The sequence below is a fragment of the Phasianus colchicus genome, chromosome 25 (assembly GCF_987193195.1).
Source record: "Phasianus colchicus chromosome 25, bPhaCol1.hap1.1, whole genome shotgun sequence".
Lineage (NCBI taxonomy): Eukaryota > Metazoa > Chordata > Aves > Galliformes > Phasianidae > Phasianus > Phasianus colchicus.
Window position 1 is genome coordinate 4560146 of NC_143460.1, and position 12628 is coordinate 4572773.

Consider the following 12628-nt stretch of genomic DNA (forward strand, 5'->3'; position numbering starts at 1 on the left):
TCTGAGCTCCTTTCCTCTTGCTTTCCTTGCCCAAAAATTCCTGCTGGAGACACATTTTTTGCTCAGCACTCAGCTGGGAGCTGGGGAAACACTCCCTACATCGTGCTGAATGTCCTCCTCCTCCTGCTTTTAAATGGGCTAAAAGCATAAGTCATAGAATCATGGCTTAGTTTGGAGGGGACCTTAAAGACCATCGAGTTCCAAAAGATAAAAAGGCTGCAATCCTGCAGAACCCAGCATCCAGATGCTTTCGGAAAGCCAAAAAATAATAACAGCATTAAGCACTTGGAAAGAGCCACAGTGATTTGCAGCAATTCTACTTAAACACACAACTGGGATTGTTTTTCAGATACAAGCCGACTTCTGGATATCCCAAAAAGACACTACGTGCCCCACAACAGACTTTCAGAACAGGATTTATTCAGTGCATGCTCTGGAGATGCACAGCACACAGCATCAGGGGGAGGACTCGGACTTATCTCCACCTCATCTATTTAATAAACCAAAGAATGCAGCAACCAGAGAAGGACTGGATTTTCTCATCCCTTCTGCTGGTCTGCAAAACTTGTCCCATATTTAACACCCCCTGCTGGGAATCTTCAGGTGAACAGAGCAGAAACATGGAGGAATACAACACACAGTGCTCCAGAGAATGAAAGCCATCCTGCAACGAGTCCTGGAACCACTGGTACCCTCTAACGTCATTCACTTGGCTCTCTCAAGCTGAAATTGCACCAGCAGACCTGATTATTTTTCCTCCTGGATCCACATATATACATCAACCAGGATCTGTATCTAACTGCAAATACGTCGTACACTTAAGTTCTGCAAAGAGGGAAGGCGTGCAGAAGAAAGGAGCAGTAACTCCTCTCCAGTGCTGGAGGATTTTCTTCTGTGCAGGCACACACGTGCAGGCACACGCGTAAATAAAGGCATGACAACAGAGTAACTGTTGGAGCAGAAGTGAGGAAGGAGGTAAAGACTGCAGAGGGATGGCAGGAGAAGGAGTACGTCTAGACACTGGCCATAGCAAGAAGGAAACACAAACCTCTTCTGTGGACAAAAATGCCGTTTTTGGACAGGGAAGGAAGAGGTGACACTTCTCCAAAACTGAGACAAACAGACACATGAGGAGAGAAAGAAAGCATTTCTGTTAGAAATCCATCCTGATACACAGACATCAGACTCAACAATCGTGTCTTGCCTCCAAACAAATACCAAAACCAACCACCGTGTCCCATTGCCATTTGGGTTTCCAGGGCATTCTGCTTTCCCTGGGACGTGGTGCAGCAGGACCTGCCGGCCACACAGGGCAATGAGAGCTTATCGTCTCCTATTGGAAACAGAGTAGAAGCCCAGGCTGGCTGGGAAGAAGGGAGAAGTATTGGTGCCCAAGTTCACTAGCATGATGGCAGACACCCTCCTGCCCCTGGGCTGTCTTAGGAAGGGCACTGAGTGCCCATGTGATGGCCAGTAGCCCTTGGCACAGCAGGGCTGGAGCGGGTGAGCCAGAGGAAGAAGAGAACGTGTCAACCTGAACTGTCCGTGGTGTCTCCCAAGCCTACCAGGGTGGTGGGACAGCCAATGCTGAAGAAAGCCTTGGCGACCGGTGCAGGGACAGCTGAGAAAGACTGTTCAAAGCAGAAGGCCCACCAGGATGACACTGGGCAGGAGAAAGAGCAAAAGGCCCCTGCGGGTACTGGGAGCTCCAGCTGTAGGCTGCTGCTTGCCTTCATGGTCTGAGTTTGTCTCCAGCTCTTCAGCACTCAGGGCATCTGCTGGCAGAAAAGAAAAAAACAGCACAGAGTTAGAGGGGAAGATGTGAGCAAAAGAGAAACTCCCATTCATGCAGGTCTGTCAGGGATGTGCACCACGACACCACGAGGTGCAAGGCAGCAGCACACAGATCCAACGGAGACACGACACAGCTGGTGGGTGTTAGTGAGGAGCAGGCTGTAAACAAATCCATGCTTCACAAACCAGACATCCAAACAGACCCTTTAAGCATTAGGGGAAAGAGTGAGGAAAAGGGTTGTTGCCACATCAAAGATGAGGATCCAAAGGACCAGTCTGATACTGGTTCCTCCCAAGTGTGCTCCATGCTGCTTGGGGATCACTCAACGTCTGCATGTCCATGCCAGGACAGACTCCACAATTACCTTACCTGAGAGGGAGGTCTGGAAAGCAGGGCTCTGCCCCTTTTCTTTGGAAGATGACGTTAAACGCATGAAGATGGGTTCTTCAGGGCTGGAGACCACTGACTTTGAGGAGGTTATGAGCTCAGCTTTATTGAAACCTAACTTGATCTCTGGAATAATCTGGCTGGGGGATGGAGTTGAACTGGAAAAGAAGGCTGATTTCTCTTTCTCATCCTCTTTCACACCGTTATTTGTTTCTGGGATTGATTTGGGACTGATGGCTGTGCCCATACTTTCTAATAAGTCTGGATTCTCCGTAGTTAAGGAGGCAACAGGCTCTTCAGTATCTAACTCTGCTTCTGGAAATACTCTATAATCCGAGTCTAACGTGGGCTCAAAGGAAAGTGTTAACCCAGTTGTTGCAATATAATCAGGACTTTCAGTTTCAGTCTGTTCTGTCTTTGTTGTGGTGGTGGATTCTGGCTTTGCTGATGTTATAGCAGTGGATGTTGGCTTGGCTGTAGTGGTGGTAAATGCTGGTGTGGTGGATGTTGGCTTGGCTGTAGCAGGTTTTGGCTTTGCTGCAGTGGTGGCTGTGAGTTTTGGCACAGTGGGTGTTGGCTTGGGTGTAGTGGTGGTGGTGGGTTTTGGCGTGGTTGGTATTGGCTTGGTTGTAGTGGTGATGGTGGGTTTTGGCGTGGTTGGTGTTGGCTTGGGTGTAGTTGTGGTGGTTGGTTTTGGCGTGGTCATTGCAGGCTTTGTTGTGGTGGGTGCTGGCTTGGCTGTAGTGGTTGTTGTGGGTTCTGGTGTGGTGGGTGCTGGTTTAGCTGTAGTGGTGGTTGTGGGTTTTGGTGTAGTAGGCAGTGGCTTGGCTATAGTGGTGGTTGTAGGTTTTGGCATAGTGGGTGCTGGCTTGGTTGTAGTGGTTGTTGTGGGTTTTGGTGTGCTGGGTGCTGGCTTGGCTGTAGTGGTGGTTGTGGGTTTTGGCGTAGTTGGTGCTGGCTTGGCCATAGTGGTGGTTTTGGTGGGTGCTGGCTTGGCTGTAGTGGTGATTGTTGTGGGTTTTGGCGTGGTGGTGGTGGGTTCTGGTGTGGTGGTTGTTGGTTTTGGTGTGGTGGGTGCTGGCTTGGCTGTAGTGGTGGTTGTTGTGGGTTTTGGTGTGGTGGTGGTGGGAGCCGGCTTGGCCATAGTGCTGGTTGTGGTGGTGGTAGTTGTGGGTTTTGGCGTGGTGGTGGTGGGTTCTGGTGTTGTTGTTGTTGGTTTTGGTGTGGTGGGTGCTGGCTTGGCTGTAGTGGTGGTTGTTGTTGGTTTTGGTGTGGTGGTGGTGGGTTCTGGTGTGGTGGTTGTTGGTTTTGGTGTGGTGGGTGCTGGCTTGGCTGTAGTGGTGGTTGTTGTGGGTTTTGGTGTGGTAGTGGTGGGTTCTAGTGTGGTGGTTGTTGGTTTTGGTGTGGTGGGTGCTGGCTTGGCTGTAGTGGTGGTTGTCAGCATGGTGGGTTTTGGCTTGGATGTAGCAGTAGTGAATACTGGTGTGGTGTATGATGGCTTGGTTGTAGCAGGTTTTGGTTTTGCCTTGGCTGTGCTGGCTACTGGTGTGGTGGCTGAGGGCATGGTTGTGGGTTCTGGCTTGGCTGTGACTGTGGTGGGTGCTGGTGTAGTGCGTTCTGGTGTGACTGGGGTGGATGGGCTTGCCTTTGTTGTCACAGAGGGTGGAGTGGTCTCTTCTATAGTGGGTTCTGGTAAGAGATGAAAAGTGCCATGGGTTAGCACAGGGGTCAGCTGGCCTCAACTGATCAGGGCCAGCAAAAGTCAACAGTGGGCAGAAGGAGCAGCCAGAGGCTGCTTAGGTCACTCTGGGCCATCTCCCACTCTAGAGTTCCCAACATTGAGAAATCTCATCTCCTTTACACAACCTCCTTCCCCTTAAGAATGGGGCATCCTCATGGAGCAATAACCACTGGCTATGGGAGGTCTGAGGTCCTGGTTCGATCCTCCTCATCTTTTGGCAGTTGACCTTTCTCAGGGGCTGCCATCACACGTGATATGTCTCATAGTCCAGACCTGAAGCTGCTGGTCCAGGTTCAGAATGTGGACCTCAACCCAGGGGTCTCAGTCCCAACAGCCTGACAAGGCACATGCATGGCTTTGCTTTACTTACCACACAAGGAGTTGACACAAACTCTGTCCTCAGGACACTGTGAACAAGAGGGTCCTTCCCTGTATGGCTTTCGGCCTTTCATGTTACCCCTGGAAGCAGAAGACACCAAGAAACAGAAAATGTGAGGACAGGGCAGAAAACACCCATTCCTGAGAGAGAGTGTGATTCAGCTGGAATATCCCAGCCAAAACAAAACTCAGAATTAAAGCGTGTCTTCTGCCACACACTTGGATCAGCACAGTTTGATCCACGTCCTGAACACAAGACTGCTAAAACCAGGGGAAACAGTTCTGTGGACCTGGTCTTTCACTGCCCCTTATAAAAGAGCAGTCAACGGGCATTTGGAAACACGCCTTCATCTCCCTTTTGCTAAACACTCCTAAGAAGGTCTGCTGTTGCTCTGCATTTCAGAATGAGTGATCCCTGAGGTTAATCCCAGGGCTTCACAGGCAGGCACCCACCCTTCCTCCCACATTTTACCATTGTGGTAGAAAACATGTTCCCCCCTCACCAGGCTATCCCTGCTCTATTGGGAAGTACCAGGCACAGAGCAAGCAGGTGATGTTTGTACTTTCAGCTGCTGCAGCACCAGCCTTGAGCAGCTTTCTGGGGGAGTTCCCTCCCTGGTCTGTGCCAGGAGCTGAACCAGAACACAGGAATCACAATCATGGGTGAGGATCACCAAACAACCCTTCCTTCCTTTACAACCAACCCAAGATAACAAAAGCCTTTCTCAAAATTGTTTTGCCTTTATCTTTGAGCAAGACCAAAGGCTTTTCCTGCCATTCTATAGGGACTGGTGGCAGGGCATTTCCAGCACAGATGCCCCACCAAGATGAACCAAATCATTGGAGGCATGGGACTTACGGGGGATAATAGTTGCAGACAAGCAGGTACATGTCCTCTGTTTCAATTCCTTCAATCTTCTCACAAAACTTGGACCCACAGCCAATGCGGTGCGTGCTTGCCCAGACCACCTAGGACAAAGACCAGGGGTGAAGGTGAGGTGATGATGAAGGCAGATGCCTTGTTGACAGGCCATACTCTGGCCTTGGAAGCGGCATCTGTCTGGAGCACCTTCCCAGCCTAGAGCCACAGCTTTTCTACTCCATAGCATCACCACCTCTGTTTTGATCCTGGGCTCCTTCATAGATCCATCCTGACACTCACCACCACTGACCACGCTCCTCTCCACTCCCACCACTCACTCACACTGCAAAGACACACTCAGATTTCATCTCTGCCTGAGGCAAGCTGGCACCCAGCTCTGCTGCACTGCCAAAAAACAGCTGCAGAGCGATCTTCAGAGAGGTCTTATCCAAAAGGCACCGTGCCCAGGTCCCCCCCTATATCAGTCATTCCTGGCTGGTGCCCAGCACAGATTCCCCATCTCTTTGCAAAGACCCCAGGAGGACCCAGGGTTCTGATACAGCTCCTTCCCCACCAACTTTTCCCTCTGCCCCAACAGGTTGGTACCTGGGTGTAGTGGCCACACATCTGCCCAGAGACACACGTGGAAGTCGTCAGGTTGTAGAATTTCTCCTCCGCATTCCAGTCCTCCACAGCAAATTCCAGATCCAGCATTGGGGCCATAGCAAAGAGGTTTTCCCCCCGTCGGCCCCTCTCCTTGTTGTGGTCCCAGATGCACTTCTCTGCATAGGCCTGGGCAAAGGCCTCCAGCTCCGTGTCCCAGCTCTGCAAGGAGCTCAGTATCAGTAAATGGAGAGGGACAGGGGGCTCTCTGACACACACAAGAGGGACTCCTGAGCTGCCTGGTCATGATTCTCCCATTCAGAAGTAATATTCAAATCCCTACTCAATACGTGGGTGCCCTGAGTGTCTTCTGAGGAGCCCATGGGGGAAGGGAGCTCCTCAGTCCGTCCCAGCACAAACCAAACATATCAAACAGGAGTAGGTGAGCGCAGCAGCACGATTCTCAGCCTTGCCTGGAGCACCTGAAACGTCAGCACGGAGCACCCTCAGCTCAGCATGGAGAGCTGTAAGTCAGATGGAGGACAAGAGGACCCTGGGTCTCACAGGAGTGGGGATGAGGACGGGAGTGGAACAGGACAAATCTCCCCTGACAGCCACACAGAGCCCCCTCCAGCATGGGGAGCAGCAGTGGACCCCCATCAGCTGAGGCACCAGAGGCTTTCTTGCGGGGAGATGAGAGGGAAGCCCTGTGCTGCAGCTGCTTTGACCGTCTTTGCTCCATGTGATGGAGACAGCAGCTTTGCTTCTGCAGCAGGTTGGAAGGCAGCCCAGCAAACAGAGGGTCCTAAGGGGTCTTTCCTGACTAGAGCCAGCACTGTGGGTGCAAAGCAGCACAGAACGCAGCTCTGCTGCAGGGCATTTGGCCATCAGGGTGTGGAGGGGACAAGGACAGCCCCTGAGCAGCACCACTGTGGGGAAGCACCAAAATATCTGGGTGGGGGACAGAGAGCCAGCTGACCTCCCACCATGGCCCCAAGCCAGGCTGAGAGCAACGGGCTGGAAACCCTGCTTGAGAAATGCACACCGTTTCCCTCTGGCACAGAGCTGGGTTCCATAAACAGTGGGCTTGCACCTGCAGCATTTGCCTCATTTTAAAAGAAATGGCTTTAGGCTCTGAATCCCCCCATCATCTATTTCCACAGCAACCAGACCCAAACAGAAACGTGGTGCAGCTGCAGGTGAGGTCAGAGTCAGGGAAGGCACAAGCAGCACTGTGTCCTGGGGAGGGAGGTTAGAATGGTGCTTTCATGGAACTCCTCTAACAAGAAACTGTCAGTGCTGCTCGACACTGAACATCTGTGGTGCTCCTGATCTGCAGTGTCAGGAGGTCCCGTGTGTTTAGAGATTGGATTAAATGAAGAAACAATGCAGCCCTGCAGAGGGGAAACGTCTCAAAGCAAGTGATCTGCCACCGCTGCTACAGCACTCCCTGCTTCCAAATTGCCACCAACCTGAGGATCCTGACCCACATTTTAGACATGTGGGAAATTGTTTCCCTCATTCTTTCCCTAAGAGCTTGGCTCCAAATTCCCTTTTCTGCATCTTGCTGTGTCCATGGGAATCGTGGTGGTTAGGAACATGACAGAAAGCCCAAACCAAACAACCTGGAGTCACCCCTGAATTTTGGATCCCAATCACCTGCAAAGGTAAATGAAGCACATGGAGCAGTGCTTCACCAGCTGCTGGAGCAGGATTCCCCCTCTGCTGTGTAGCCCTGCTCAGCACCACAGCTCAGGGCAACATCTGCCTTTCTGAATGAGTTTCACATGAGTGAAAGATGCTCTACTCTCACAGAGCATCAGGAGACACAGACTGTGCTCGGGAACTTCCAAAAATGATCAGTCAACTCTACACATGAAAAGAAACTCATCCCTGTAGAGGCAATTTGGGGAACCTCTCCATTGATATCAATAGCACTAAGCAATTATTGCTCTGCTTTCCCCAGACAAAACCCCAACTCCTGCAGGCATTAAGATTAAACCTTGCACCATTCCACTCTGGGATTCCCTGCCATAAAAGCCACTTACCATCTTCAGCATATCCACAGCAGGAGGAGAGACCTGAGAGCGATATTTATTGTGCTCATCCAAGATGATCCTCTTTTCTTCATCAGTCAGGGACCAGCTCAGCTCCAGTGCTGTGAGCAACAGGAAAAGAGGAGAAAGACCTGAGCTCAGCATCGTGCAGACAGCTTCTGCTCTTAGCAGCCCACAGCTCTGGCAGTCAGATTTAAAGCACCTCCCAAAAGCAAGGAACACCCAACAGCTTGAAGATTGGGGAGGAAACATCGTTCTTTATTAGAGGAGTTTCAGAGCCACATGGAACACACCCATCTCACATATCAGACTTGATGGAGAAGCAGAAGTGGATATAGTGCCAAAGAGCTCCCTTGGTCCACTCCCCAAGGCAGACCCTGTGCATCAATCCTAATTCCCTGCAATGGCATTTCCATGTAATTCTCTGCTGTTCCAAACGTCAGACATCACCTCAACCATCTGTTATGTGGTCCCTTTTCCACCTTTTGTCCTGAACTACAACAATAATAATAAAACCCAAACAACTGACAGATAAATGCAGAGCTCTGTTTTACACAAGGGTGTTCCTTGGTCACTGAGGCGCTTCTAGAAATAAAGGCAACTGCAACTGCTGAGAACAGCTTGCAGTGCTGTAAGGGCTCCCCTTGTCCATCTCCTATCTCTGTGCACTGGTTGTGTCAGGGGAAAGCAGCAGGCAGTGGGAAACAGCCTCCTGCCCCCTCCATCCCTCTAAGAAGAGGTAGCAGAGGGTCCCTGCCCTGTGTCATCAGAAGGATACGGAGAAAGAACAAGATCCTGAGCCGGAATTGCCCCCAAAAGGGGAGTTAGCAGTCAAGAGCTGCCTTTAAGTCTGTCTGGAATAGCAGACCATGAGCTCTGCAGGGACAGACTGTGCTGCAGCCACAGCCAGACACCTGGAGGGCTCAGGATCAGCATCCCCAGTCACACACTGCACCACTTGTGCTGGAGACAGTCCTGCAGAGACCCCCTCACCTCCTCCTTCCAGCTCTGCTCCAGGAGCTGCCTCTGGGGGCCACACACTGTTCAGAAGGATCAGCTGGGGGGGCAGCACTGGCTAGCAGAGCTAAGTTCATCACACATAGTCAGTGCTGCCTTCCCCTCTCCCCTCCCAGTTCTCCAGGCCCTGCTTTACTGTTGTCCTTCTGCTTCAGACCACTCTCATCACCCCTCTTGCTTCCATTGCTTTCCTACATCCCCACCAGATCTTACCTCCACATATTAACTTCTCTTTTATTAGGTCCAGAGTCTAAAATGCTTTCAGTAGCCCAATAACTTCTGCAAGCAGGATCTGGAGCTAACTTCTCACCACAGTTCACATTTATTGCTAAGGTCAACATCAGGCCTGGAGTCTGGGTCAAGGCAAACCCACCTCCTTCACAAGACACTCCAATAGCTCTACTGCATCTCTGGAGACCTGGAGAAACAACTGGAAAGGAACAATATCAGGACCCAAGTCCTACCAGCTCACCACAGCTTGGCAGATGAAGAACAAGGCAGTGTGATGAGAAGACTTCAGCAAACCAACTGGTATTTCCAAAGTGATGCAGAAATGAAGGGCTAAGCCTTAAGTAGCCCCTGGCACTACAGCATCCTCACCAGACCTTACTGAAGCAATAAGGATTAAAAAAATTGGGACACACAGTGCTTTCGGGGAAAACAGGTCTGGAAGAGTCACAACCAGGGCACGTGGCTCGTGGAGAGACGTGAGTAACAGCCAGTGCATCTGGCAAGGTCAGGCATGGCTGCTGGTGAAGGGGGGGGTGCAGCACAATTTCCCAACTTCCCAACCTACCCTAATGGCTCTTTGTGGAGCCAGTGTCTGAAGCGTGGAGATTAACAGCACGAGGTCCAAGCCCCACCCTGGAGCTGACAAACTCATGTCCAGCCGGCATTAGTAAGTGTGTGAGGAATGCAGCTTTCCTGCTGCTCACTCCAGTCTGCTGCACCCCTGGGAGCCAGCAGCCTCAGCATGAGACAGGAGTTCCATACCTGATGGGGGTGTAAAGGATTCAGCTCAACACTGGTGGGCTCCAAAAAGGCCCAAGTCTACACTGCAGAAGCAGCAAAGCCTCATTTTCTACTGACTCACATCTTGAAGGTCTTCAATGTGGCTTCTTGGGTGCCTACCAAGGCTTGCACGTTATCCTGGTAGCAGTGGGAGCTTTCTCTCCTCTCCTTGCCTGCCTTATTCAGCTCTGGAGATAATCAACTTCTGTCCCTCTGTCAGTGTTTGGCTGAAATAAGCTGAATTGTGAAGGAAGGACAGACGCTGTTAGTAGGAAGAAAGGAGAGACAGACAGTGCCATTGCAGCACCTTTGCTTTGGGAACCAGCTTAAAATTGGCAAAACATTTTCCAAAGTATTCCAACTTTTCACTCAAAATTTCCACAAAGTGTCCTAAAAGGGTTAAATGACTGCTCCATGGCTGAGACACAACATGAAAAATAAGAATCAGGAAAGGGGGAGAGGTGCAGTAACACTTGCATTTCATTGCAAAAAGTAAAAACTTTTCTTTTTATTCTTCTTTACATACAAATCTCATTTATTTACACGCTTTACAGACTTTTTTTCCCAAGTATTTACAGAGTTCTCAATATATTAAATTATGACCATCCATAAAATTCTGCATTAATTGCATATTTACATTCTTTTTCTTTTAATCCACCATTGAATTTATAGTGTTCAGCATTGAAACAGTCTTTATGCATATATAGCTTTACTTCCCTGCACCCCTGAGCCTTTATATTGCCTCCCCCTCCCTCCAGACAAAGCGACAGCACAAAAAATAAATCACCTGCCATTGGTTTGAATCTCCAAAGCAAAGGGGAAGACCAGCATCTCCCTTATTTAACTCAGCAGGACATGAAACCTATGCTTTATGAGAATTAGTTTCCTGAAGGGGAAAACACATGGCTCTACAAACAGAATTTGCAGAGAGGACACCTCTTCTCACTCGGGGAGTTCCCACGCTGTGAGCTGGGCTTGCTGCTACCAAACCAGGGAGAGAAGGGAGGTGCTTTGAGCCAGCCCAGCTCCTTGCAGTAAAACCAGCTTCCCTGCCAGATCCTTACAGCAGGAGAAGCCAAAGGCCCAGGAAACCTGAGCGTAGAAAGTTCTCCAGGGTACTGCAAAGGCAGCTGGATGCTGGGATCAGCAGAGATAGACAGAAAACAATCAATAGAAACTGTCAGCTTGGCCCCTAGAAGTGATGCTGATTTCCTGGTACTGAAGGAAACACTCCTTGCTCCTTCTTTCAGTAACCTTGAGATCAGGACTCAGAGCAATGGTCAATGACCCTGCTTTTGGAAACCAGCTTTAAAGCACAACCATCCCGAGGTCCAGCATCCCATCTCTCCAGCTCAAGGAGCAGAGAAATGACCCTTCCACACTTCTGCCCACTGGGTTCTCAGTGCCTCACTGGTGTGACTTCGGAGAAGCTTTGCAACCTGTGGGATGTCAGGTGAATAGAAGTCCCTCTCTCCCAGCTCACAGGCAAAGAGCTCTGAGGCATGGAAATGTTAAGAATAAGGATGCACACATTTACTGAGCACCCCGCTGAGCTGGCCAGGATGGGAAGTGGGGTGTTACCCAAAACAGGGTGCACAAGTGCCAAAACAAAGCTAGAGGCAAGAGAGACCATGACAGACACACTGCAACAACAAATGTGATTGGATGAGTCACAATCTCTTGATTGAGCTGAGAAAACAGACACATTCCCCTCAATTCTGCACCAGGCTCAGCTAGGAGCTGCCTGCTCTATGAGTGAAGTTCTGTGAAGCCAGAGCCCCAGATATGGAATATGGCCAGGGCTCAGCTGCAGCCACATGACCAAGGTGTCCAAGTCTCTTTTTGGCCATCTGAATTTTGCCACTTTGGCCTCACCTCTGAGTTGTTGGTACCCGGCTCCCTGCCTGTGCTGCAATGTGGAAGGTGTTAGCACTGCTCCTCTGGCAGCTGACAACAGCAGCTACTCGAGAAGCTGCACTACAGATTGAAGCTCTGCACTCAGCAGCAGCTGTGGCCAAAATCAGCTCTTTATCAGCAAGAGAATTACCCTCCTGTTTCTGCTTAGCAGTTAATTCCTTACAGCTCTTGGAAAAGGAAGAGAAAATATACTGGAAGTTTAAAAACAAATGATGTAAACTCCAAAGGGAGTAAGGTTGGGACATATGCAATGTATCACCTAGACGCAGATCTGGAAACTTTATGCAGAGACCATAAAATGCACTTGGAAAGCTAATCTGCCAACAAGTCCAGATTCACCATCTCCTGGCCAACCAGCTGTAACACTGAGCAGTGGGGAAGCAACACGTGAGAGCACTTTCGCTAAGTAGGCACAAACTTACCCTACAGTCCCTCTTCCCCCAGTGTAAACAGCGACATAAATAGATCCATTTTCTCTGCTTTTTCCCAAAGGATCCAGACAGCCACAATGGCTTAAGTGTGACACTTGAAACACAGGCATCTCACAGACACTCATTGTCTCCGCAGCTCTTTTAGAAGTTTCATTCAAGGGTGCTTAGAAGTAACAGCATCACCAAATCACCCTCAATCCCAGCAGTGATGGGCCCAGCAGGTCCTTCCCACTGCACCTCTAACCAACGTGTTACAGAAATGGACCAGGTACAAAAACAGTGAGAGGTGAGGTAACCTTGTCAGTCCTTGAATTTGACTTGAGAAGCTGCCAAAGCGTAAATAGCAACAGTCACTACATGGGCCCTAATTCCAGCATCACTGAACTCCTGAATTTCCATTAACTAAGATCCAGGCTTTGAGAAGAGGGA

General features: G+C 50.1%; 1 protein-coding gene across 4 annotated transcripts; it reads right to left on the reverse strand.

The window, feature by feature from the left end:
* Positions 1 to 895: 895 nt before the first annotated feature.
* Positions 896 to 12600, reverse strand: PI16 (peptidase inhibitor 16). Of its 4 annotated transcripts, none has more exons than XM_090124415.1 (7): positions 9934 to 12600; positions 7815 to 9833; positions 5770 to 5988; positions 5161 to 5270; positions 4294 to 4382; positions 2165 to 3871; positions 896 to 1778 (listed from the first exon to the last, which is right to left on the reverse strand). In XM_090124415.1, exons 2-7 carry the CDS (start codon positions 8073 to 8075, stop codon positions 1636 to 1638), a joined length of 2529 nt encoding a protein of 842 aa, XP_089980541.1. In that variant the 5' UTR covers positions 8076 to 9833; positions 9934 to 12600; the 3' UTR covers positions 896 to 1635. The 4 variants fall into 4 exon arrangements, with proteins under 4 accessions (XP_089980541.1, XP_089980542.1, XP_089980543.1 ...); XM_090124416.1 differs by having other exon boundaries at positions 7815 to 9270; positions 9637 to 12600; XM_090124417.1 differs by having other exon boundaries at positions 7815 to 7924; positions 9054 to 12600.
* Positions 12601 to 12628: the final 28 nt, after the last annotated feature.

Bases quoted from the DNA above. Each gene is read 5' to 3' on its own strand.
- PI16 (XM_090124415.1), bottom strand. From the start codon at position 8,075: ATGTTTCCTCCCCAATCTTCAAGCTGTTGGGTGTTCCTTGCTTTTGGG. The intron at 5,271-5,769 runs GTACCAACCTGT...TCTTTGTCCTAG, and splicing joins TGTGTGGCCACTACACCCAG to GTGGTCTGGGCAAGCACGCA. The intron at 4,383-5,160 runs GTAAGTCCCATG...TTCTGCTTCCAG, and splicing joins GTCTGCAACTATTATCCCCC to GGGTAACATGAAAGGCCGAA.